This window comes from Lytechinus pictus, chromosome 5 (assembly GCF_037042905.1).
Source record: "Lytechinus pictus isolate F3 Inbred chromosome 5, Lp3.0, whole genome shotgun sequence".
In the NCBI taxonomy this organism is placed as follows: Eukaryota; Metazoa; Echinodermata; class Echinoidea; order Temnopleuroida; family Toxopneustidae; genus Lytechinus; species Lytechinus pictus.
The window spans coordinates 9892537-9918498 of NC_087249.1; the positions used below are offsets into that span (position 1 = coordinate 9892537).

The 25962-nt window shown below is 36.4% G+C and overlaps 1 protein-coding gene across 1 annotated transcript in view; it reads left to right on the top strand.

Moving 5' to 3' along the window:
- Positions 1–11087: 11087 nt before the first annotated feature.
- Positions 11088–25962, top strand: part of LOC129262449 (MAM and LDL-receptor class A domain-containing protein 1-like) — a 41308-nt gene continuing 26433 nt past the window's right edge. The window contains exons 1-6 of the mRNA XM_054900572.2: positions 11088–11308; positions 12998–13198; positions 15277–15533; positions 20668–20755; positions 21435–21596; positions 23825–24102. Coding sequence (XP_054756547.2) covers positions 11245–11308; positions 12998–13198; positions 15277–15533; positions 20668–20755; positions 21435–21596; positions 23825–24102 — 1050 coding nt within the window. The 5' untranslated portion in view covers positions 11088–11244. The remainder of the gene's footprint in view (positions 11309–12997; positions 13199–15276; positions 15534–20667; positions 20756–21434; positions 21597–23824; positions 24103–25962) is intronic.

Genomic DNA, 25962 nt, shown 5'->3' on the forward strand with positions numbered 1-25962 from the left:
GTAAATCGGTAAAATATTCTGGAGTAATTACTTGGAATGCAATACCTGTTAATATAAAAATGTCCCCATCTATTGCCTCATTTAAACGAAAGTATAAAATGCATCTCATGAAGGAATCTTAAGTACTTTATAATTTACCCATCACAATCCAGACATAAATGTACCCCCCCCCCTTCTCTCTCTATATTATGTATGTTTCAATATGGCATTGGAGCCCAGCCTTTGAAAGGCCAATGGCCTCTGCTGGCTCCCCCATATTCTTGGTATTTGTATTCATATGTTTTCTTTTGTAAATATTTGATTGTATTTGAATGTTTTTTTACCAGAAATGGAAATAAATGAAATGAAAAATGAAATGAACTCTGCGGTAAAACCATCATTGCCAGGCGATTTATTCCATTTCATTTCCTTTAAAGCCTGAAAACATTCTTCATGTGTTATTGGATATTCACAAAACTCTCTATTTTCTTTACTCAATTTGGGTAAATCACTAAAAAACATGTTTCAATAGCTTCACTAGTTTCAAGATTTTTACATGCATATAAATTTTTATAAAACTCCCGAATGATTTTTATCATACCTTTGCAATCTCGCACCGTTTCCTGATTGAATCTGACCCTTAAATCAGGTGTAGCGCCCTCTCTTGGTAGTGTTATTATATTTCGTCATGATTATAGACCTAATGAGCATTTATTTCATAGATATAACGAATGTGTAATATGAAGATTTTTTTCCTGAAATTGTCTTCCTAGTCCATACTTGTGAAATTGTAAGAAAAATGATAAGATAAGAAATTATGGTGAAATAACTCCTTTTTTTTTTACAACGTATTAATTGCTAACTTCATCTCTTATATTTTTCGATTACATTTTACTTCCAATGTCAATTTATTTTGTCTATCATAGAAATTCATATTTTGATTTTAGAGGATATTTAACACATGAATAACAGGAAATGTGTGAAATACTTGAGTGAAAGGACATATATATTTAGATGAAATGATATACAGCAATAATATATCATAATAAAACATGATGTCTGGTCCTTAATATAATATATATTACTCTCCCCTCCTCCACGTACACCCTAGAAAAAAAGTGAGAGTGAGTGAGGAGGGAGAGATAAAGAGGGGGAGGGGGGAAGAGGGGGTGGGGCAGAGGATTGGGCAGTAGGAGGGGGCAGGACAAAAGCTTATTCACCATACGTAGGTTATACATGTAGATATTGCATATTGAGAAAAAAAAGAGGAAAGAGAGAGGAAAACAAAGTACTGTACTGTAAACATCCTTGGTACTTTCCCCTTTTGTACTCATGCTTTGTAACTTGATCTTTATTGAAATGCTGAATAATAATGATAATAATAATGATAACAATGATAATAATAATAAGTATTTAAAAAGGTCTGAGCTGTGAAGTCAACTTTTAGGTTGTCTCTTTAAATCAAAATATTCTGTTGCCACCCCTATTTAGATGATGTCCCCTTTTTTTTTCCATAATTCTAGTCAAATAATGCAAGTAAAAACTATTTGTAATATTTCATTCCAAATTCATCCAATACGACAAAGTTTCATTTATGATTACCAGAAATTTAATTTGAAATAGCCATGTAACCTCACTCTGGAAGGTTGTATTTGATGATCATTAAATTGTGCAATTTTTTTTTAATGACATACTAGTAGATGTTGTAATTTAAAGGAGTTTTTATGTTTATCCATGATTTAGTGTTGTAAAGTGAAAAGCACCCGATAGAGAGAATGTGTGTGTGTGTGTGGGGGGGGGGGAGTTGATTGGAAGAGGAAGATGTCGATGTGGAAGCGTCATGGTGTAGGGGGTCGTGTGTCAGTCCACAAAATTTCTTGTGGACCAACACCATTTTTCATTGATGTTAATTTAGTTCCCAAGAAAGGGTAATCAGTCATTCGTAAAGTCGCTCTTAACTTACGAACAACTTAATGAAAAACCCACCTGGGGTAGGATTTGAACTCATGACCCACTGATTATGGGATGGGAGTCAGAACCACTAGACCATGATGTATTTGGTGGATGAGGATATGCGTCTGCATTGATTCTATGACATTTGCTCCAGCGACAATTGCTATGATGGAAAATGTGCATGTAAAGTCAAACATAAAACCGATTAACTTCCAAAACTAATTATTAAACCCCTAATCATAATCTGTACATTATTATCATCCAAAAACTATATTCTTACTCTAACTCTATGCCTTCTGAGATATGAAGACATGGCGGGTGTTTCATATGGCTGTTCGTAATTTAAGAGCGACTTTAAAGAACGACTGGTGAACCTTTCATATGCGCTAAATAATCACCAACGAATATTTAGTGGCGAATATCGTATACCACAAAAAAGGTTCACCAGTCGTTTTTAAAGTCACTCTTAACTTACGAAATGCTTTATGAAACGTTCCCCGGAGCAAATGTCACTTTTCCATGTGTGTGTTTTAGAAGAGAGATTCATTTACATTGTTGTAAATATGACAGAGAACGAGATATCAACAAGTGGCCCTGCATTGGAGAGTGTTAAGATATCAAAAGGGAATAAACTAAATGAACATGCTTCATTTCTTAAAAAATCAATTGCCCCAACAGATCTTAGCTTCCGGAGGGGGATGGGATGTTTTGAAGAAAAGAATCACAAAACAACAAGAATTGATAAATGGGATTGGGTCATAACATTTGAATGGTGTGATAAGAGGGATATAATTCTGTAATCGTGATGAAATCGAATAAATTGAACAAAAACAAATATTATAATAAACTATGGAATTATGGAAGTCATAGGGAACCCCGAAAATATCTTGAAGAGTATATTGGTGCCACTCTGGACCTGGAGCCCGGCTCTGGACTTGCAAGATGATGGGTGATAAAAAATGATTTATAGCATGGTTATAAAGTCCGCCTTTTTAATGCAAAAGCTACTGTTCCAACTTTCAAGAGTTTGTGTAAGCATCACACCACCTCGGTCATAAAAATTTGATAAAGTTTAATAATAAATCCAACAATATTTTCATGATTAAGCCTTTGTAAGATTTTCTCTGAGTATAGGGCACAGGTTAAAGTAACTATTTATCGGAATTAAGTAACTATTTACCACAAAGTCGTAAATTTTGCTTTGGGTGCCCCCCTATTAGCAAGGCCCAAAGGTCGCTCGTTTGAGCGTGCGATGTCCCGTTGATTTTGAGAAGGCGGTGTCGTAATTATCAAGGTACTAGTATCAAATTGTACCATGACGGCGGTACAATCAGATTTTTTTCTTCTGATTTTGAAACGGAAAAGGGAAACAAGAAGATGCGTCTGACTTTCCGTTTCGTCAAAGCCAAAACCAAAAACAGAAAAAGGACACGAGAATTTCAATTCAGGGGGGGGGGGGGGTGCATGTTGTGAATTTTTTTTATAATAATAAAAAAATGACTAAAATTATATGTACGGCTCTCAAGGGGGGGGGGGGGGCACGGGTCGGATGTGCCCCCACCCCCTTGATCCGCCACTGTAGTATGCTTAAAGGGTATAGTTCACCCTGACGAAAAAAAATGATCGTCAAAATAGCAGGAAAAAAATTAGTCCCAAGGTTTGAGAAAAATCCATCAAAGAATAAAAAAAGTTATTAGAATTTTAATTATTTGATATGTGACGTCATATGCGAACAGCTTTTCTACATATCGTATGGTAAAAATCAATGAAATGTCAATTGAAAATGGTTATTACTGTATACCTTCAGTATATAGACAGATAATTTCACAACCGGTCCTAAAAAGAAAACAAAAAGAAGTCATCACAAACCATTAAAAAATAAAAATCTATGCATTTTATATTACTTACCGTGTGGAGCAGTTGCTCGTTTATTACGTCACAAATTCTAAATTTAAAAATTCGAATAACTTTCTTAATATTTAATGGGTTTTCCTTAATTCTTCACTGATATATATATATATTTTTTTGTTGTTGCTATTTTTACAACAAACTTTTCTTCATCCAAGGTGAACTTCCCCTTTAAAGGCTTTTCGTTGGCTTAGACCAATCAGTGGCGTCCCAGACGCACAAGATGAGGGTTTGGGGGATTGATCATGTACCCCAAACAAACATTTCACCTAAACATCTGCTTTTAATTAAATCGATTAATTGTATCTTCATATTTGTTATCATATTTTACTGATATCAAATATATTGAGATAAACCAACGTTGATCTTTTTTCATTTTATCAGTATATCTAATAGTGCACCTTTTCCAGACTACGTCCTCCTTCAAACCCTTATCCAAACCCAGCCAAGATGCAGCGTCATCGCGCCGCTGGGTCCAATCTCATTGAATAAAAAGAGAAAAATCCAACAAGCTTAACACTGAAAATTTCATCAAAATCAGATGTAAAATAAGAAAGTTATGACATTTTACAATTTCGCTTAGTTTCACAAAACGGTTTATATACGCACATCCTGGCTGGTATACAAATGAGGAGACTATGACGTCATCCACTCACTATTTTTTTTTTCACTCACCATTTCTTTTGTATTTTATTATATGAAATTTTCTAATTTTCACCTCATTGTCAAGTGATACAACGATTAATTCCTTCCTGAACATGTGGAATTAGCATTGTTTAATACAATTACAAAGAATACTGTTGCTGCAGAAGAAGGCTCTTAGAATAATTTTTCAAACCCAATTCAGATCACACACAGATATACTATTCTTCCAAAATAATATTCCTAAAGTGAGCGATTTATATCTTTTTCAACTCGCCCAATTTATGTATAAACTAAACAAAGATGATCTCCCAACAATTTCATATATGTTCTGTAAAAACTCCTCTATACACGATTACCCAACGAGACAACGTAACTGTTATCACCTACCCCCAACCCGTACTATATTAGCTAAAAACTCTTTTATCTTTTTGGACCTGTGTATTGAATCTACAAACCTTGATATTTTTAAACGCAAACTTAAAAAGATGCTCATTTGTCAATACTCCACACCAACAAGTCAAGCTAACACATAACCTAAACTAAAGCTACATAATAACTTAACCTTGAACTACCAATAAATTTGTCAAACTTTACTTATAGAAAAAACAACAACACTACACCATGATACAATACATTACGACCTGTGCACCTGCCATGTTCCTCTTTTCATTTGCACTTTTTATTTGCACCTCCCTTATCTCCCTCTTTCTTTCCTTTGCCACTTTTCCCTCCCTATTATAATTTTGTAAGTATTTTTTTAATTATTTTTGTTATCACTGTAATTATTATTATTTGAACTACTTTCACTTATTTTTGTTGTTGCTTATTCGTTTTATTTTGATATTTGTGGATTACTTGTTTTAAGCTCGTCTTCTGTGTCCGTCTCGATTTTTGTAGATATAGTTTGTTTATAATTAGTATTGAAACTAAGCTTAGGGGCTTGCCTTCTCTACAAGCTTTTGCTTTTCTTGGCAACATTTGTTACGAAATTCATTGATCTGTCTGTATTATATTGAATATGTATTGTTACTTTGATTATATTTAGAAACAAATTTATTGAACGGAAATAAATAAATCTAAATCTAAATCTATGTAGTTCAGTCAAGTTGGTCCTTATTGTCAAATCTATATGAAATATTGCATAATTCAAACAATAAAAAACAACATAGTGAGTGATGGACATAATGGACTGTCTCATTTGCATGTTACTGAGTTGTGCATAATTATCACTGTTTTGTGAAAAATAAGCGAAAATTTAAAATGTCATAACTTCCTCATTTTACATCCGATTTTGATGAAATTTTCAGCACTATTTCTAGTTTGATTTTTCTCTATTTATTCAAGTCAGCATTTTCCTTGGGTGGACTTGACCTTTAAAAGGAGTTCCAGACTGGCCGAAAGTATATAAAACTACAAAGGAATTAGATGAGTGCCCATATTGACCATCACGTACTCGGGACTATAGCAAAAACGCAATCCTTATCATCACAAGAAGAGCTCACAAGCACTCATGGGATATTTCTCCGACCCGCGCGCCCATATGCAGGAGTGTTTGTTTCGTTTTTCTAATTTCATTCCAGTAGTCTCTAACAACTACTCGCTCTTCGTGGCAACAATATTTATTGCATTCCTTTGATTTTATAATGTTTGTTCGCAAGGTGATATAATTCCGATTCACACTACTACGGGCAGATTGTCATTATTATTTTATTGAGTGGCAAAGTTACATGTTTGTTGAGCAGTTAGTACCTGCTTGCTTATCACTGAATTTTTTTGCTTTTGTCTGCTCTAAAATGCAAAGTTTAAAGGCTTCACTGTCTTAATTAGATTCATTTAGCGAGGAAGGGGAAGGACAATCTAATAATTTTTTTTATTCTACTTCCAGTCAGTGTGCTATAATAGCACTAGCGTACAGATCGAAGGGGGGGGGGTTTAGGGTCATGGATCCTCCAAAACGTTCACAACCAAGAAAAAGGGAGAAAGATAAGAAAAGGGCAGGAAAAAAGGGTCAAATGTGATATTATGTCAAGTTTTATCACAAAATTTGACATTTGTATAAAAAAAATAATTTCTGTTTGCTCGCCTCGCTCGCTCACAGCTTTTGAAGATTGGTCTGATCATGTTTCTACTTTTAATATATTGAAACAGATACATCATTGTTTTTATTTTTTCTAAATTAATTTGAAGCCTTAACTTGTCATTGAAGTATAATAATAACAGTGCCTTAAACAATGTTAAATGTATCTTCTTTTCCAGATTACCATTTTATCTACTCTGAATGTTTGGTTTTGTGGGTTCTTTTTATTATTTATATTGTGTCTTCGTATAGAATGGTGTTTGTTAAATCACAGAGCGCCTTTTGGGATCTTTCCATGAAGTAAGGGCACAAATTGTGACATTTCAGCACAACTCAATACTAATATACACATTTATTGTTTGTTGGCTTTACATTTATATTAAGACACTACACTTTACTAGAAATTTAGAGCCAATTAGGGCCATTTAGCATAAATCTTGATTACCTGATTTTTGATCTCGGCCGCCGTTCTCGCCGAAATTTGGCACGCACATTCTTCACCGCATAAACTACAAGCCAGTATAAAAGATTTTTAAAGATAATTATTTTTTATTTATTACGAACAAAATATTAGAATATGCAAATTTATTCATGATAAATGTTATTTGCATATTTAACACCCAATTTCACTTCAATTTTTCTTCTTGTTTTTCCAGTTGTCATCTTTGTAATCTAATATAAAGGTTTCCTCAAAGAAAAATTGCGAAAGCCAATTTTTTTCCTTGTGTATTTCTTTGTTTTTAGAATTTCTTATGTATTTCTTTGTTTTCCATCTTTTTTTCAATGGAAATAATTACAGACCATTTAACAACTAAATTAAACCCTAGATTAATTAAGCAGACCAATTGGAACGAAATATAATCACCCTTTTATGAAATTCATTTCCCATATTATGTCGCGAATTTGGTCTCAAAAGTTGCTCGAGACTTGACAAAAAAGTCATAAAATTTTGCAGCGCTATCTTTTTGCGTGTCGGAAATATCTCGCGAAGCGTGGGGGAGGGGGGGGGGCATCATGACCCCAGTCCTTCCAGGGTTAAGTCAGGTAGCTAAATACCTCAGATATCCTATGCATAGTTTCAAAAGAAAATTTGAAAATTGTCATGGGTGTCCATGTCCGAGATCCATGTAGCATTGGGAATGCCACATTTGGTGGACATCGAGTAGCATAGTGACAATTTTTAAATTTTCTTTTGAAAATAGAACTATGTGCAAAGAAAATCTGAGGTATTTAGCTACCTGACTTCACAAGTAAATGTGCATATTGTATCAAATGTTGGTCAACCTAATTGCCACAAATTAACTTTTAGGACCAAATGTAAATATCTCGATGCTACACGGACACCGTGTGCTGTATGTGGGCAATTATTGTCCAATTGAGCAAATTTATTACCCAATTATTAGTTTTCATTTCCCATATTTGGGCAGATTTTATCCAATAGTTGTGTGGACAGTATGTTGCCGAGTGTTGGTTAGAAGTAAAAGTAGATTGCCGCCATATGAGGTAAAGACAAAGAAATTTCAAAACATGAAGATACTAGGTCTACTTGTGGTGACAGATTCGTAAATGATAACACATTGGGCGGTATAATTATATTCTCATAATTTAACCTCGGTTTAACCTACTAGAATTCTAAAGCACACATCTATGGAATGCCGGGCTTCATATTTGTTTCATATTCATGACAATTATTATGTACCAATTAATTCATTAAAATCGAAGTTATCTCGGGTTAGACTAAAGCTAGGGTTATACCGGAACCGAATCGGCTGCAAATCAATCCGAATACACGTAATCGGGAAGTTTCAGGAGTATTCTGTTCTCTCTCCGCGAGTGCGAGAAAATTCTGGAAGGATTCGGGAACATTCGAATCCACCGAAACCATCAGAATTAGGCCGAATTCGGCTAAAATCGGTCCGAATTTATTCGGCAGTTTTTGGTGTAACCCTGGCTTAAACCATGGATGTCATTGTGTCAGCATACCACCCATTAGATTTTACAGACGAATGTCAAACAATCAAAAGGTTTTAAGTCACCATTAAGTTCAATATCTTCCAACCTAATGTGTTGATTCAATTCCATTACCCAAACGAACCTCTCGAATGTAAATGTTATTGAACTCATCTTGAGCATATACAAATACAATAACCTTACACAAAAGGAAGGAGGTCATGAATTTTCAAGATTATATTATGGCCTGTTTTCTGATCAGGTGTAATCAGCGTGGTTTCCTATAAATGTTAATGATATTTGAGTTTTTACCACATTCTATCTTGATTTCAAAATGTGTTTGCATACCATGCATGATTTATTATGCCTTTGTTTTATTTTTTCACTTTCCATTACATCCCTCTTCTACTTCCGGCTTTCAGAGTACACTCTAAAAAAGATTGAGTAAAAATTTACCCAATATTGGGTAAAAGGGAACAAGCATATTTGCTGCGTAATTTTCTCCCTCATATTGGGTACAATGCAAGTTTAAAGGGCAACATTGCGTACAATTTACAAAGTATTTGGTATCATTTTACCCAGGAACCATACATGCTCTCATTTTACCCAATTAATATTGGATAAAAAGTTTTTAGAATGTATTCTCCCTATACACCTCCCTCAACTTCTTCACTTGTCTATACCTGCCTATACTGCCCCCCCCCCCCTGTGTTACCTGTCACTTATTCCTTCTAAGTTTTCTTCATTTTCTTTCCTTTATTAATCTTTGGTCATGATTTGAAGATGTTATGATTTGTAAACAAGTTTTCGGCATTACTCCTATGTGTTTAAGATCGCATGCCCTATCTGTAATGAAAAGTGTAAGTCAGAAAAAACTGGAACCAATGGGATTCGAACCTGCCATCTACTGCTTTCCGGGCAGCGACTTAACCACCAGGCTATTCTGGTTCACGGCTAAGCAACGATGAACTGGAATTCAATTACCCTCGATCCTCTTAATTCTTTCTGACTCATTAATATCCAAATGCAGTCCGCCGTGGACAATAGAGAGTAAATAAAGAAGCTTTATAGGAGAAATTATAATTTGTAAACAAAGTTTCGATGATGATGAAGATGATGATGATAATAATAATAATAATGATAACAAAAATAATAATAATAATAATAATAATAATAGTAGAAATGATGATGATGATGATAATAATGATAATAATAATAGTAATAATGATGATGATGATGATAATAATAATAATAATAATAATAGTAGTAATGATGATGATGATGATAATAATAATAATAATAATAATAATAGTAGTAATGATGATGATGATGATGATAATAATAATAATAATAATCATCATCATCATTTTGTATTTGTATTTATATCATCATGGGGCGATCACGACAGTAATTTGGACTGTTGGTAATTGACTCACGGCAATGTAGGCCGTCAATCATTGTACTTTTATTCTTTACACAATTTGAATTGCACATGATTGTCATTTTTAGGGGGTAAGCCTCCAAAGTAACCCCCTCCCCCGTATACACCTGTGACTAAACTGTCTAAACTCACGTGACATGGGGTAATGATTGAAAAATACATAATATAGCATCGAGACAGTAGTGAGTTTCCGCGCCACGACGGATTCAAGTACGCAGTAAATATCGTATTTTAGCATTCACTTCACAGACGCTTTCTGCAACATTCAGAATCTATTGAAAATGTCCGTCAAATCACAAAGGACAGAAAAGAGGTCATTATCGAAAGTTGGTGGACCGAGACAGCCCATCGTCTTAAGATTCGGACTGGACAAAAAAATTGCAAATATGTTGTTTGTCCCAAGCCCAGGACGACACTGCTGTTTTGATTCACCGATTTTCGACACAGACATCTTTGCCATGAAGGGTTTTTGACATAAGATTCTCTGTGTTACAGAAAGCGGCTACGAATTGATTGCTAAAATGCCCTACCGTATTGAAAATGCCTGTCAAACATAATTAAAATTGGTGAAATGGAACATCAGTTTCGTCCCAAGTTTCGGAGTTGATGAAAAAAAAATCAAATATATCATTCGTCCAGAGTCCAGGACTAAACTGCTGGTTTGTTTCATCAATTTTCGACAAAGACTTGGTTTTTTATTTTTATGAAGGACATCATTTTTAGGAGACATTTGCTATGTTCTTGAATCCGTTGTGTATCGAGGGGCAAATACTATGACCCTATAACGCTTCAGTTGTTCGCAAAATTATTATGTTACTAAACCAAAAGAAAATCCTATGCCATGTCTTGGCTTATCTAATATGAATTATGCTACCGAATAATAATAAGCTATATACTTGTAATGAGTTTGCATTATGTTCTCTGTTTTAGATATAAATCAATACAAATATGAATTTGATTAATAAGTCAATTTTGTAATTTTATAAAACACCCCCGGGAGCAAAGGCCTATTGGAATAAATATATAGGAAGACACATCCCCGCCATCCTCGGATTGTTTATTTTGAGGTCGAGTTAGCAATCTTTGCTATTTTATAGGTTCTAAAATCTCAATAAACCCCATACACGTGATACCATTTTATTGTTTAATACCACTGTAGACCATTCTTTCTTCTTTCATTGCTATCTATCTATCTTTTAAATCAAATACTATCAAACGTACCTGATTTTTATGCTTCAATCGAAAAAAGAGTCATTTTTCTTGAAGCGAGACCCGATATTGAACGGCCAAGATGAATTGGGACCGATGTATAAGGAATCGTGTTCTCTTCTTAATATGTCTGACGCCATGTTTATGTGAGTACTATTCACCAGCTGTATTACGTAATCATAGATGTAGTTTTAAATATCAATCCTATTAATAAGATCCATGTTAATATATTTGAAAGGATATTGGACTAAGTGGCAAAGGCATGCAGGGGCCGCGGAACGGTTTTGAAAGAAAGTCGGAGGGGTGGGGGCTAATCCAAAAGTGGGGGCTGACCATGTAAAAAGTCATAATCAGATGGTCAATTTTGTACTCGTTTATTGAAAAAAAAGTAGGGGCTGAAGCCCGCCCCAGCCCCCGAAAGGGTCCATTACATTGATGATAAGGTTAAAAGTATTGTAATGGTAAGTCATTGACTTCGATCATCCTAATTCTAGTTGATATCTCGATAATTGCTTATAATTTGTACCATTATTATGACGTGGTCGAGATATAAAGTTTAATTAGCACGTGTTTTTTTTCCTTTTAAATTCAAAGTTACTAACGTGCAGTATAAATCTTATATCTACAAATAAGATATACTGGTAATTTTACTACCCCAAAGGAGGATAAAATATCTCGCGCATTACATTTTATTCCAAATCACAATCCGCAGATTGAGAGGAAAAGGGCATGTAAGCGTGATATGAATGCATTCAATCTGTTGTTACATTGACGTCTAAATTGTAGATCTTCGTATCTTCATATTTATCTATAAACGAAAGAAAAAATCCTATACATTCGCTATAGCGTTTGAGTATTCTTTTGCGTATGTAATGTATTTGGAGGTGTCGCATTAGTAGACAGCTACTATTGAAAAAGGTTTGAAAATTTCGGGAGACATTTCTGCATTGACTATGCTGATGATGTTGGCGAAACGGAAATAAAGCACATAACAGGTATTTGGTTCTCTCTATTATGGAGGGAAAAAATAAAACAATACAAAAGAAAAATTGTGTCGGTGGAACCCATGGCCCTGGGAAGCGGGGGTGCTGGGGTGCTAAATTTTGAAGCACTTCCAAAATTTTCCTTGGGGTGCTGCATACTATATTATTCTTTGGTTGGTGTTAAAAATGGAGGAATGTAACCAAAATGACCTATATTTTATAGTAAAACCTTTTTTTTATTTGCTTGTCCGATTTCTCTCGACCAAAATGACCTTCATTTTGTAGTGAAACCCTTTTTTTCCTTGACAAATTTACATCAGCAACCCCAGTAAAAAACTCGTTTCTAGGGACCTGATGAAACCCCTTTTAGAATAGAGCGCTTTATTCCTTCCACGATTACTTGAGCAATTTGTCAGAAAATCAATATAATCAGGCTATATTCTTTGCATTAAAATGTTAAAACGCGCTACTTCCTAACAAAATATAGAGTTTGCTTTTATACGACTTCCATCGAGAGGGCCAAACATGGCGTATGGGGCAAATTTTGTGTAAAGCAGCCGAAAATTTGACATTATTTATACATAAATCTAATTATGTGACAGATTCTGGCATAGTATTTAGAAATATATCACATTTCACCCTTATTCATCTCCTTTCCCGTCTTTTTGTCGTTTTTTCTTGATTGTGATTTTTTTTTTCTATTTTCATTTCATTTTATTTATTTATTTATTTACTAATCATGGTCCCAAGCCCCCCCCCCATTAAAACGCCAGTGCACCTATTCATTATAAACTGACCAAACAAAAAACAGCTTAAAATGAAAAAGGTTTCTGTATGCTTCTTTTGCAAAAGACCATGTAGCGCAGTCGACGACGGCGCCGCCAACGCTTCTCACCGGTTTCCAATGTGACTTCGAGATCAGCATCGTCGATGGATGGTGCGGTATCAGACAGGAGGTCACCGATAACTTCGATTGGATCAGGAAGACGAGTGATGACCCAAGTTTCACGGATCCCCATCCTTCCGGAGATCATACTTACAACGTACCACACGGTATGTGTCAATCAGAGGCGTATCTACGGGCAAAGAGGGGGGGGGGGGGTTAAAATGGGCACAAACGTAAAAGAAAAGAGGGAGACAATTTAAATCAGAGGATAATTTTTAATGTAGTATAATATATGTAGATTATTTTGCGCCACCCCATGAAGGAGAAGTGTTAGATGTTTTTATCTTAATACAATTCTCATCTATTTCCTTAGATTATTATATATTTCTGTGTAAATTTTGTATTTTTGTCGACAATAAGATGTTCCATTTTTAAAATTTCTTTATAATGTCTTAATTTTCATTTATACCATTGAATGTAATTATAGATCTATGTTCCTCACTGAAAAGAACGCAGTGTCCCACAGTGGAACACAGTGTGAAATCTCCTTCACACTCTTAAATTTGAGCATTTCCGTCAACAGTGTGAATCACGTATTCACATTGTCGACAACGTGAACACGCTGTGAACAGTCACACTGTCGAGGTGTTCACACTGTTGAATTTGAGTATTTTAACAGTGTGAATAATATTTTCACATAGTCCACTGTGTGACATCGAATTCTTTTCAGCATGATTATTATTTTGTATCACATTTTTCTGTTGGAAATAAATTCAAATTCAAATTTTATTTGAGAAAAAAAATGTAAAATTGAACTTTAAAGTTCCTTTATGCATTATACAAGTGGATGAAAGTCTATTGTGTATTCTGCAAAATGATCTTGCATTATTATGAACGTATACCTTTTCCTTTTTACATTTCCACCACAATGTAAAATGAAAAGCATCATCACCACTTTCATTATCGGATATTTCATAATACAGTATTGTTATTAGCGTTATCGCTGTAAACATCAAAGGTGTTTACTTCACTATCGGCATGATTATTTGTTATTTATTATTATTATTATTATTGTAACCCCCGAACAGAGTTCGGATGATACTATGGATTTGGCCTCGTCGCGCCGCGTCCGCCGCCGCCGCCGCAGAGATTTCCTTGTGAGCGCTCTATCAGCTGCATTTATTCTCTGATCATCTTCAAATTTGGCATGAAGGTCGAGTATGGTATAGCAAAACCGCCTATTGATTTTGGTGTGGGCGGAACCATCGTTGCCATGGCAACAAGAGTTTTTGTGGAAATAGCAGAGATGTCCTTGTGAGCGCTCTACCAGCTGCATTTGGCATGAAGGTCCATTATGGTAAAGCAAAGCCGCTTATTGATTTTGGTGTGGCCGGAGACATTGTTGCCATGGTAACAAGAGTTTTTATCTCACCCACCAGAGGTGAAGGCGAGACTGAGGGATCCAAACGTCGCCCGTCCGTCCGTCACAAACCTTATGACACCTAACTCCGCAACCGTAAGTCACTTTTCAATCAAACTTGGATGGTAGATGGACTTGGGGGACCTGCATGTTATGCTGCAGTCAGAGGTCACATGGTAAGGTCAAAGGTAATTTTCAGGTCAACGTTGAAGTTTACATGCAAGACTCTCTTTCTCCGCAACTGTAAGTCACTTTTCAACCACACTTGGATGGTAGATGGGCTTGGGGGACCTGCATGCTAGGGTCATTATCGCCATGATAATTGTATTTATTTGTCAAATTTCTGTGTGAAATCCGTCATATCGCAATGACGGATGACGCGGTGGGTTCGGGGGATACATGTGCTCGGCTGCGCGACCCGCCGAGCATATCTAGTTATCATTATATCATCATCATCATCATCATCATCATCACCATCATCACCATCATCATCACCATCATCATCATTATCATCATCATCATCATTATCACCATCGTCATCATTATCATCATCATCATCATCATCACCATCACCATCATCACCATCATCATCATCATCATCAGCATCATCACCATCATCATCATCATCACCATCATCACCATCATCATCATCACCATCATCATCATCATCATCACCATCATCACCATCATCATCATCATTTTCATCATCATCATCATCATTTTCATCTTCATCATCATCATCATCATCATCATCATCATCATCATCGTTATTATTACCTTTATCTTATCTCTTTATGTTTGAATTTTCTTCCACATTTCTTGCAGCACACTACCTTTACGCATCCTCCAGCAACGGATTCATGGGCCAACTGAACATGCCCGATTTTGCCCAGAACACGGGACCACAATGCTTGGAGTTCTTCTACCAGTTCGGAGGGGACAACTCGGGGCAGCTCAACGTCTACCAGTGGTTGTCGGTGACGAGTATCCCATCTACGCCTGCCTTGCAAGTGATGGGCAATACTGATGATGTTTGGTTTCGTGGTCTTCTAACAATCATGCCACAGACGGATATCTATACGGTCAGTTGTTAATTTAGGCAATTCGTATTTTACCGAAATATTTGAAAAGAACAAAAAAGATCATCTCTCCTTATAAAAGGCATTTAGGTTTCGTCTCTGTTATTTAGCTGCGATGTACTGCGTACTTATCCCCTACTTTTTTTTTTTTTTTAACATTTCCTTTATTAAAGGGATGGTCCGGGTCGAAAGTATTTATAGCTTAATGAATAGAGTAGAATTCACTAAGCAAAATGCCGAAAATTTCATCAAAATCGGATAACAAATAACAAAGTTATTGAACTTTAAATTTTAGCAATATTTTGTGAAAACAGTCGTCATGAATATTCATTAGGTGGACTGATGATGTCACATCTCCACTTGTTCTTTTGTATTTTATTATATGAAATTAGGTTTATTCAAATTTTTTCATCCAAGAACTAGGAAAATGAGATTGACAACTGATTTAAAGCATTAGATATTTATTGCTGCAACTTATTTCATTATAAGGGAGACATATTATACACACAAGTATGAAATAATGAAGAAAAAAAAAAGATTTTATGTAATAACATAAGAAAACGGAAAGTGGAGATATGACATCATCAGCCCACCTAATGAATATTCATGACGACTGTTTTCACAAAATATTGCTAAACTTTAAACTTCAATAACTTTATCATTTGTTATCCGATTTCGATGAAATTTTCGGCATTTTGCTCAGTGAATTTTACTCTATGTATTTAGATATAAACGTTTTCAGCCCGGACCATCCCTTTAAGGGCACCTAAGTGCGTGGGTTATCCCCGCTAACTCCTCCCTTTTCTTGATCCGGCAGTGGTGGTAGTAGTGGAAAGGTAATTGTTGCTGGATCCTCTACGCCCCCAAAATAATAATACCAAATGAAAATATAACAACAATAATTAAAGAAAGAAGAAATAAAATAAAAATTGATTTAAAAATATGAAATTGAAATAAATAAATAGAATAACTAGATCATTATTATAACAATAATGATAATGAAATAATAAAAAGAATAAGAATAATAGATATTGGAACATTACATTATATAATTTTCTCACTTTGTCAGTTTGTGAGTTTCCTTCAATATATATTTGGCGAATTTCACGCTTTTATTTGCCAAATCTGCCACAGAATTGATTGGTTTAAGGAAAAGATACACCGTTTCTAAAAATCAGCCCCCTCGTTCCATAAAGCCTCTGATCATTATTATTAATGAATGTGTGGGTTCGGGTGAATACACCTTGAAAAATATATAGATTAGAATATGAGTGTCTCCAGGGGCCCGTCTTACAAAGAGTTGCGATTGATCCGATCAATCGCAACTATGGAAAGCCATCAAAGTCAACATATAAAATGCATATTTGTTCTAGATACGAATGTATATCCATAAATTAATTGATTTCTTGACAATTTGGTGTGTTCTCGTTTGTTTACAAAGGTCATTTCACAAATTTCCTGTAGAAAAAATTATGACACTGATGGATTTCCATAGAGTTACGATTGATTGGATCGAACGTAACTCTTTGTAAGACAGGGCTTTGGTATTCCATGGTGATTTTTACCCCAACTACAACGAGCAGTGAAAGAAGAAATAGAAAAGTAGATAAAAGGAAATTGCACAACAACCAGCCTCAAAGAAAATGACTGGAGAATAAGATGAAAATTTGAATGCGTCATTTTATCAAGCAATTTATCAAGGATGGACTCCGGTCGTACTTTTCAGTTGCAGCTCGACATATCTTTACATGCTAAACTGAATTGTAAACCTATTCCCATCCGAGATTTGTAGAATGTTGGTTCTTGATTTATTTTCTAAAGTATCTAGGTCGAATTATCTCTTATCTTTCTATTGATTTGTTGTTATAAGATTGATATTTCATTACCTCTTTATGTTTTACACTAATAATTACCAGTTGTAGGTTATTTTCTTCCTATTTCATTTATAGATTTGTTGTTATTTATGATTGGCATTAATTACATCTTAATGTTTTATACTGATAATTCATACTTTGTTTCTATCTAGATTTATCATGTTGTACTTGTTTTATTTCGTTCTGTTTAAATTGTAAAGCGCTTAGAAACTGTATTGTATTAAGCGCTATATAAAAGCTCCATATTATTTATTATCAATCACCCACAAAATGGCGAATAGGATATACAATTTAACATTTATCAGATACCCCAGAAATATCCCTTTTCAGACAACGTGAGACAAGCCTTGGTGTCTTTTATCCGAGGGTCGGTTCTTCAGGTTAACTTAAAACTTGAACGTCGCAAATTTGAAATGTATGATTGATTATTGGGTTCCATGACATTTGCTCCGGCGACAATTGCTCCGATGGAAAATCTGCACGTTGAGCTAAACATAAAACCTAACCTCCAAACTTAAATAAACCCTAATCCTTGTCTTCACATTATTCTGTACAAAAAAAACTCTATTACAATCCCAACTCTAACCCTATGCCCTCTAAGATATTAAAACAGGAGCAAAGTCGCACGAGCAAATGTCGTGTCACCGATTATTGAATACCTAGCTTCTTCAAGAAACGAAAAAAAGCTCCAAAATTATATCCTTTTCGGGGGGGCCCGAGGGGACCGGACCCCCCTATTGGCGGAGCAAAAAAAGAAAAAAAGGAAAGAAAAAAAAGGAAAAAAGGAGGGAAAAGAGAGGAGAAAAAAGAAGAGGAGAAAGATGAGTAAATAAAATAAGATGAGGGGAAGACTTGGAAAATAAAAAGAATCTTTCATGTCACTATATAAAATTTTCGCTCGCGCTTCGCGCTCGCATTGCCTGTTAGGTGATTTTCATATCTTGTTCAATATGGAGTTTAAATATCAAGTTTGGAAGTCAATATACAAAACATATTTCATCTCGGAAATCGAACTTTCATTATTTTGTGTGATTTTTTAAAAGTGCTCTGTAAAAATGTCAGTTTTATGGTCTGAATATTAAAGTTTTCTGCTCGCGCTGCGCGCTCGCAAATTTTGATTTATCTTGCAGGTACCTTTTATTTTCGTGTATTCCATAAAATTTTCAAAATTTCGCTTTTCAGGTCTGATTGTAAAAACGTATCAGCTCGCGCTGCACGCTCGCATTTTGATTGGCGAGTTGTGTTGTCTCAATATTTATTATACAACAAACTACTTAAAATCCCCTTTTCATGACAGTGTATAAAAAAATAGGCTCGCAATTTGCGCTCGCTTTAATGATTTAGATATATTAACTGATGCATCCTATTTATAATTACAACAGTGCTTGGAATGTCCAGTTTTCAGACTATAATATCATCAGATTTCGTGCCCTCATTAGGCATTAATGAATAAGATATCAATTAAATAATCAAATTGTCCCTTTTAATTGTTTCATCTCGCGCTTAGCAAGAGGAATAGGAAGACAGTCAACAGTTTCATAAGATGACATGTCCTAAGGATGTCCCAGTCCTATAAAAAACTCATTTTTTCAGATCGGAATATCAAATAGTTTAAGCTCGCGCTTCGCGCTTGCTTTGATTTTCATGATAAAAGATTATTTAGAATGCCTAGATTATAGGTCTAAATATGAAACACGCGCGTATGTTTATACAGATGCTCAACTTGTTCTCTTAATTTAAATCATTTTCCAGTTTAAAATCACAATATCAAAAATTTTCTGCTCGCGCTTTGTGCTCGCATTATTAATGTACGAAGATCCCCTATTACTCATTCTTTTCATGATTTACAAAACGTGAATAGAGTGTCCCGTTTTTAGGTCTAAATCTCGATTTTTTTTTTCCGCTCGCGCTTCGCGTTCGCATCAAATTATCAATTGTTTAGTTATATAGCTATCCTGTTCACGATTACGAAAATTGATTGAAATTTCCCATTCTTTACTTAGAAATGTCCAATATTTTCAGCTCGCATTATTTGATTGCTGAAATATGTAACGTCTTCATGGCTAAGTGCAAGCAGTCATTAATACCTTTTCGATCAGCTCAAAACGTATATAAAAATTTTCTGCTCGCGCTTTGCGCTCGCATTATTAATGTAAAGAAGATCCCTGATTACTCATCCTTTTCATGATTTACAAAACATGAATAGAGTGTCTCGTTCAGTAGGTCTAAATCTCGAAATTTTCATCAATTGTTTAATTTTTTACTTATTTTGTTTAAGTTACAAAAAGTGCTTAGAATTTCCATTCTTTAGGAAAAATGTCAAAAAAATTCAGCTCGCGCTTCGCGCTCGCATTTTATTATGAATAAGGATTATGATATTATATATTTATGTTGATTCATAAGAATAAAGCTAAGAAGTGACTGTTAGGACTTATCCTTCAAAGAAATAAAAAATCATCATCGAGCGGCCGATCAGGGAAAATATGGCTGAAAAAAAATCCGGGCCCCCCCCCCCCTATTGGCGAAGGCTGGATCCGCCCCTGCTTTTCTGATACTAAGAACCTATCTACTTCATTTTGTATCGAAGTTCACCCGATTTTATTATCTTAACTTTAAATAGCTCTATTTTACGACAAGCATTGAACCGGGTGTTAATGAGTGGTCTATACTTTATGACATGCTTATCTCGATGTAGTTGTTAACACATATAGAAAGCAGAGATTGTAGTTCAAATAGCTACCGTTTGGTATATTTCAGGGACGTATTAGTAAACGATGTTAAGTGTTTGTTTATTGGTTTGTGCCTGTCTGTCAGGGGGGGGGGGGGCTCTACCCCGAATCCGACCCCCCCCCCAAAAAACAAAAAATTACACAAATTGTACTCCAACACTTTTTCTTGTCTGCCCCCGTCAAAAACATTTTACTTGGCCCTCCATTTATTATACACCGGACATGATGGCTCTGCGGTAGAGCGCCCGCCTCATGAACGGGAGGTCGTGGGTTCGATCTCCGGCCGAGTCATACCAAAAACTTAAAAATTGGGACCTTCTGCCTTCTTGCTAGGCGCTCAGCATCTAGATTAGAGAAGGGTAATATTAACATGTTCAAATTATGTTATGCAGGGTCCGCTGGAAGAACAGCTTACAGCTGACAGTGGCTACCCTGCATGGGTAAATAAGAGTTATTATCATAATTATTAAACCCAGTACTGCCACCAATTATGACATATCACAAAAATACATTTTTTTGTCTTCCATTTTACAGGTGTCCTTTGTTGGTGTTGCAGGATCAAACCAGAAAAGTTTCATCGCAATCGATGATGTCAAAATAAGCGATGGCCTTTGCCCGATGGGTATGTAGATTTCAACACCCCCTCCCACCCCCCTTCACACGTCACAAGAACTCACACATCATTCACAATGGCGTCCTGTCATAATATGTATAGCATAACTCTCTGTAAACTTTTAGTATAAAAACAGATGAATTATATTGTTCAGGATCGTTCTTTATTATTATTATTATTATTATTGATTTTTTATTGGAGGGGGGGGGGGCTGACGCATAGGTAGGCTGGAGTTTTGACAGGGGTCTCTTCTAAAATATGAAGGGAAAAAAGAGGGCAAAAGAAAAAAGAAAACTTAAGGAGGAAATAAAGAGGAAAGAACATTGTTTGAACTCTGCAATTGATATATTTGTTAAGACTAAAGATGTTTTATTTTTATTAAATGTCCAGACAAACGACCTCCTTCTTAAAATGACCGGATATGGTGGCTTAGTGGTAAAGCCCGCAGCCTCATGAACAGAAGGTTATGGGTTCTGTTTCTTGCACAAGTCAAAATCTAAGACTTTTAAAATGGGACCCTTTGTCTTCTCACTAGCTCTTCTGGTCATGCGCTCGACGTATTGGAACGGGGAAGGGTAATAAGAACATTATGTCATGTAAGGCCTGCTATGAGAACATTTCATAAGAGTGTAGGCATATGATATTGATTAAATTAATTAATTTATCTCCAATGTTGAATATCATTCAGTTAACTATAGCTGCACGTTTGAAAGCATCGGGTCGGTGGATGAAAACATGTGCTACTTCGTACAGGACCCAACGGATGACGAGGACTGGATATTAAGCAAAGGGTCGACTGGTAGTACATACACAGGCCCATCAATCGACCATACACTCAAAACAGCAGAAGGTATGTAGGGTGATTAAAAAAAAAGGATGATGATGATGATAATGTTGGTGGTGGTGACGATGATGATAATGTTGTTGGTGGTGACGATGATGATAATGTTGGTGGTGTCGATGATGATAATGTTGGTGGTGACGATGATGATAATGGTGGTGGTGACGATGATGATAATGGTGGTGGTGACAATGATGATAATGTTGGTGGTTGTGACGATGATGATAATGTTAGTGGTGGTGACGTTGATGATAATGTTGGTGGTGGTGACGATGATGATAATGTTGGTGGTGGTGACGATGATGATAATGTTGGTGGTGGTGACGTTGATGATAATGTTGGTGGTGGTGACGATGATGATAATGTTGGTGGTGGTGACGATGATGATAATGTTGGTGGTGGTGACGATGATGATAATGTTGGTGGTGGTGACGATGATGATAATGTTGGTGGTGGTGACGATGATGATAATGTTGGTGGTGGTGACGATGATGATAATGTTGGTGGTGGTGACGATGATGATAATGTTGGTGGTGGTGACGATGATGATAATGTTGGTGGTGGTGACGATGATGATAATGTTGGTGGTGGTGACGATGATGATAATGTTGGTGGTGGTGACGATGATGATAATGGTGGTGGTGACAATGATGATAATGTTGTTGGTGGTGACGATGATGATAATGTTGGTGGTGTCGATGATGATAATGTTGGTGGTGACGAAGATGATAATGGTGGTGGTGACAATGATGATAATGTTGGTGATTGTGACGATGATGATAATGTTAGTGGTGGTGACGTTGATGATAATGTTGGTGGTGGTGACGATGATGATAATGTTGGTGGTGGTGACGATGATGATAATGTTGGTGGTGGTGACGTTGATGATAATGTTGGTGGTGGTGACGATGATGATAATGTTGGTGGTGGTGACGATGATGATAATGTTGGTGGTGGTGACGATGATGATAATGTAGGTGGTGGTGACGATGATGATAATGTTGGTGGTGGTGACGATGATGATAATGGTGGTGGTGGTGACGATGATGATAATGTTGGTGGTGGTGACGATGAATGATAATGTTGGTGGTGGTGACGATGATGATAATGTTGGTGGTGGTGACGATGATGAAAATGTTGGTGGTGACGATGATGATAATGTTGGTGGTGGTGATGATGATGATAATGTTGGTGGTGGTGACGATGATGATAATGTTGGTGGTGGTGACGATGATGATAATGTTGGTGGTGGTGACGATGATGATAATGTTGGTGGTGGTGACGATGATGATAATGTTGGTGGTGGTGACGATGATGATAATGTTGGTGGTGGTGACGATGATGATAATGTTGGTGGTGGTGACGATGATGATAATGGTGGTGGTGGTGACGATGATGATAATGGTGGTGGTGGTGACGATGATGATAATGTTGGTGGTGGTGACGATGAATGATAATGTTGGTGGTGGTGACGATGATGATAATGTTGGTGGTGACGATGATGATAATGTTGGTGGTGGTGATGATGATGATAATGTTGGTGGTGGTGACGATGATGATAATGTTGGTGGTGGTGACGATGATGATAATGTTGGTGGTGGTGACGATGATGATAATGTTGGTGGTTTTGACGATGATGATAATGTTGGTGGTCGTGACGATGATGATAATGTTGGTGGTGGTGACGATGATAATGATGATGGCGATGAAGATAATGATGAAGATGCATGACGATGATAAAAACGATAATCTTAAAGATGATACAAATAATAACAATATCATACTACTAATAATAATGGTGATGGTAATGTCAATATTAATGATGCTGATGATAAAAGACAAAAATGATACCAAAAAAATGATGATGCTGACGATGATAATAATATTTATGATGATATTGATAAAGGTACTTGTCATTTGTGGCGGTAGCGGTAACAGTCATGGTGGTAGTCAGGTGGGGTATATAGAAGCAGATTATTGTCATCATTAATTAAAACTTATTATTTCACAAACGATTTTTCTTAGATATATTTTAAAATATGAAATCACAATTATTCCATTCCAATTTTCAAAAGTTAATTTTTCCCGAGAAGGCGGACTGTTCAAAGGGTTCAGCCACACTGTTTCTCAGTATTTTTTTTTTTACTTGAAATTTGGCAATTTTATAAAAATATGAACTTATCAAAAAAAAAAAAACTATATTTAATTTGATTAATACCGTTTTGATCCCTCTGCAGGGTACTACCTCTACGTCGAGGCGTCCTACATGTCCATTGGACATAAGACCCGGGTAATAACGCCGACTCTCCGGGGAGTGGCCGACGGGAGCCCAGTTGCTTGCCTTACGTTCTTCTATCACATGTTCGGCACGGATGTAGGCGGGCTCAAAGTGTACGTTTTGTCTCTCGGTACGAGTTTGGATGACGATACCGTTCCGGATTGGGGCCTCTCGGGAAACAGGGGCGACAAGTGGCGAGGGGCTGAGGTGGATATCACATTGGCTGACGATTTTGTGGTGAGTAGGCCTATACCGTAACTTAATTGGCTCTTGAACAGAATAACTAAATGGTCATACCATGCAGGAATGAGACAGTTGTAATAGCGGTTCCATGACAATTGCTCCGCCGACATTTGCTCCGCCGACAATTGCTACGCAAAATACGACAACTGCTCCGCCGACAATTGCTCCGGACAGTTGCTCCGCCGACAGTTGCTCTGTCGACACTTGCTCCGCCGATATGTGCTCCGTCGACACTTGCTCCGCCGATATTTGCTCCGCCGACATGTGCTCCGCCGACATCTGCTCCGCCGAAAATTGCTCCGCCGACAATTGCTCCGCCGATAATTGCTCTGCCGAAATCTGCTCCGATTATACGACAATTGCTCCGCCGAAAATTGCTCCGATTATACGACAATTGCTCCGCGACAATTGCTCCGCCGACATCTGCTCCGATTATACGACAATTGCTCCGCCGATAATTGCTCCGCCGACATCTGCTCCGCCGTAAATTGCTCCGATAATGCGACAATTATTTATTTATTTTTTTATTCGTACTTTTATACGCATAACAATTTTAGCACAGGCTGAAGGCGTCAATTTACCATGGAACATAGCTCCATGAATTTACAAAGTAAACTTAAACTATGCTTGCATGATATATTAAATGTCATACACAGGGGCCGCGGAACGGTTTTCAAAGTGAGGGCAGAGTCAAAAGTGGGGGCTGTCCATGCTAAAAATCACAATCATATGGTCATTCTTACGTTTTTTGTACACGGCTTTGGAAAATTGGGGGGCTAAAGCCCCCCGGCTCCGCGGCCCCTGATACATGCATATAGAAAGAAATAGAAAAAAGGGGTAAGCACAAAGGAGGGATAGATATTCTTAATGCTTATTCATGGTGGGGGGGGGGAGCATTTGTGTAAGTTTTATTACGTGCCTGGCGATTAGAATAAAAGACTAGAATTTAATTCGTCATGCGGACGAATTAGGTGGTCTGTCCTTATTTTATTGTACAAAATGCTTTTGGAAGTGTGCCCTCCATATTTTGATCAGATGCCGGGATCATAAATAGACAGACAGATAGATAGTAAGATAGATAGATTTACAACATAAATAGTGTTTTATTTTGTAATATTTTAACTATTATTCATTGGAATTCTTATAAATCATCGTGTGCAAGATGAAAACAAAAATCATGTTCACCCACGAACTAGAATCCCTGCCCGCATGACTGAATGAGATGCAAGTCTGACGCCTAACTGATTGAGCTAAAATATTTCCCATAGTCTTTACACGTATGCAAAATACGAGAATCTCAAAATTGAAATATTGCAAGTGAAATACGGGCATGATCCCGACATCTGTTCGGAAAATAAAGGCAACACTAGCGAAAGCTTAGAATCTCAGCTACAACATTCTAAAAATTCAAGGATAACTAACAAGAAAAAAATAAATAGAGGAATGTTGTGAAGGACGGAAGATGATAAAGTCGCTTTAGTATATGGTGATGCATGTGATATGAAAAAAATAATTATAATGTGTTTATCTTGCTAAATTTTAACTTTCATACCTTTTAATTATCATAAAGGATCATGTACGAGCTGGTAAAAAGAAAAAAAAATGAAAAAAAAAATCATCTGGTTCACCCCAGGACTCGAACCTGCGCCCCCGAGAACGCAAGTCAAGTGCGATATCCATTGAACCACGATATTCCCCATAGAGATTACACGTTCCCATAGAGATTACACGTAAGCAAATTTGAGAATTGCAAATCCAACTTTGCAAGCGAAAAACGGGCATGATCCCGGTATCTGATCAAAAAATGGAGGGCACACTTCCGAAAGCTGAGAATCTTAGCTACAACATATTCAA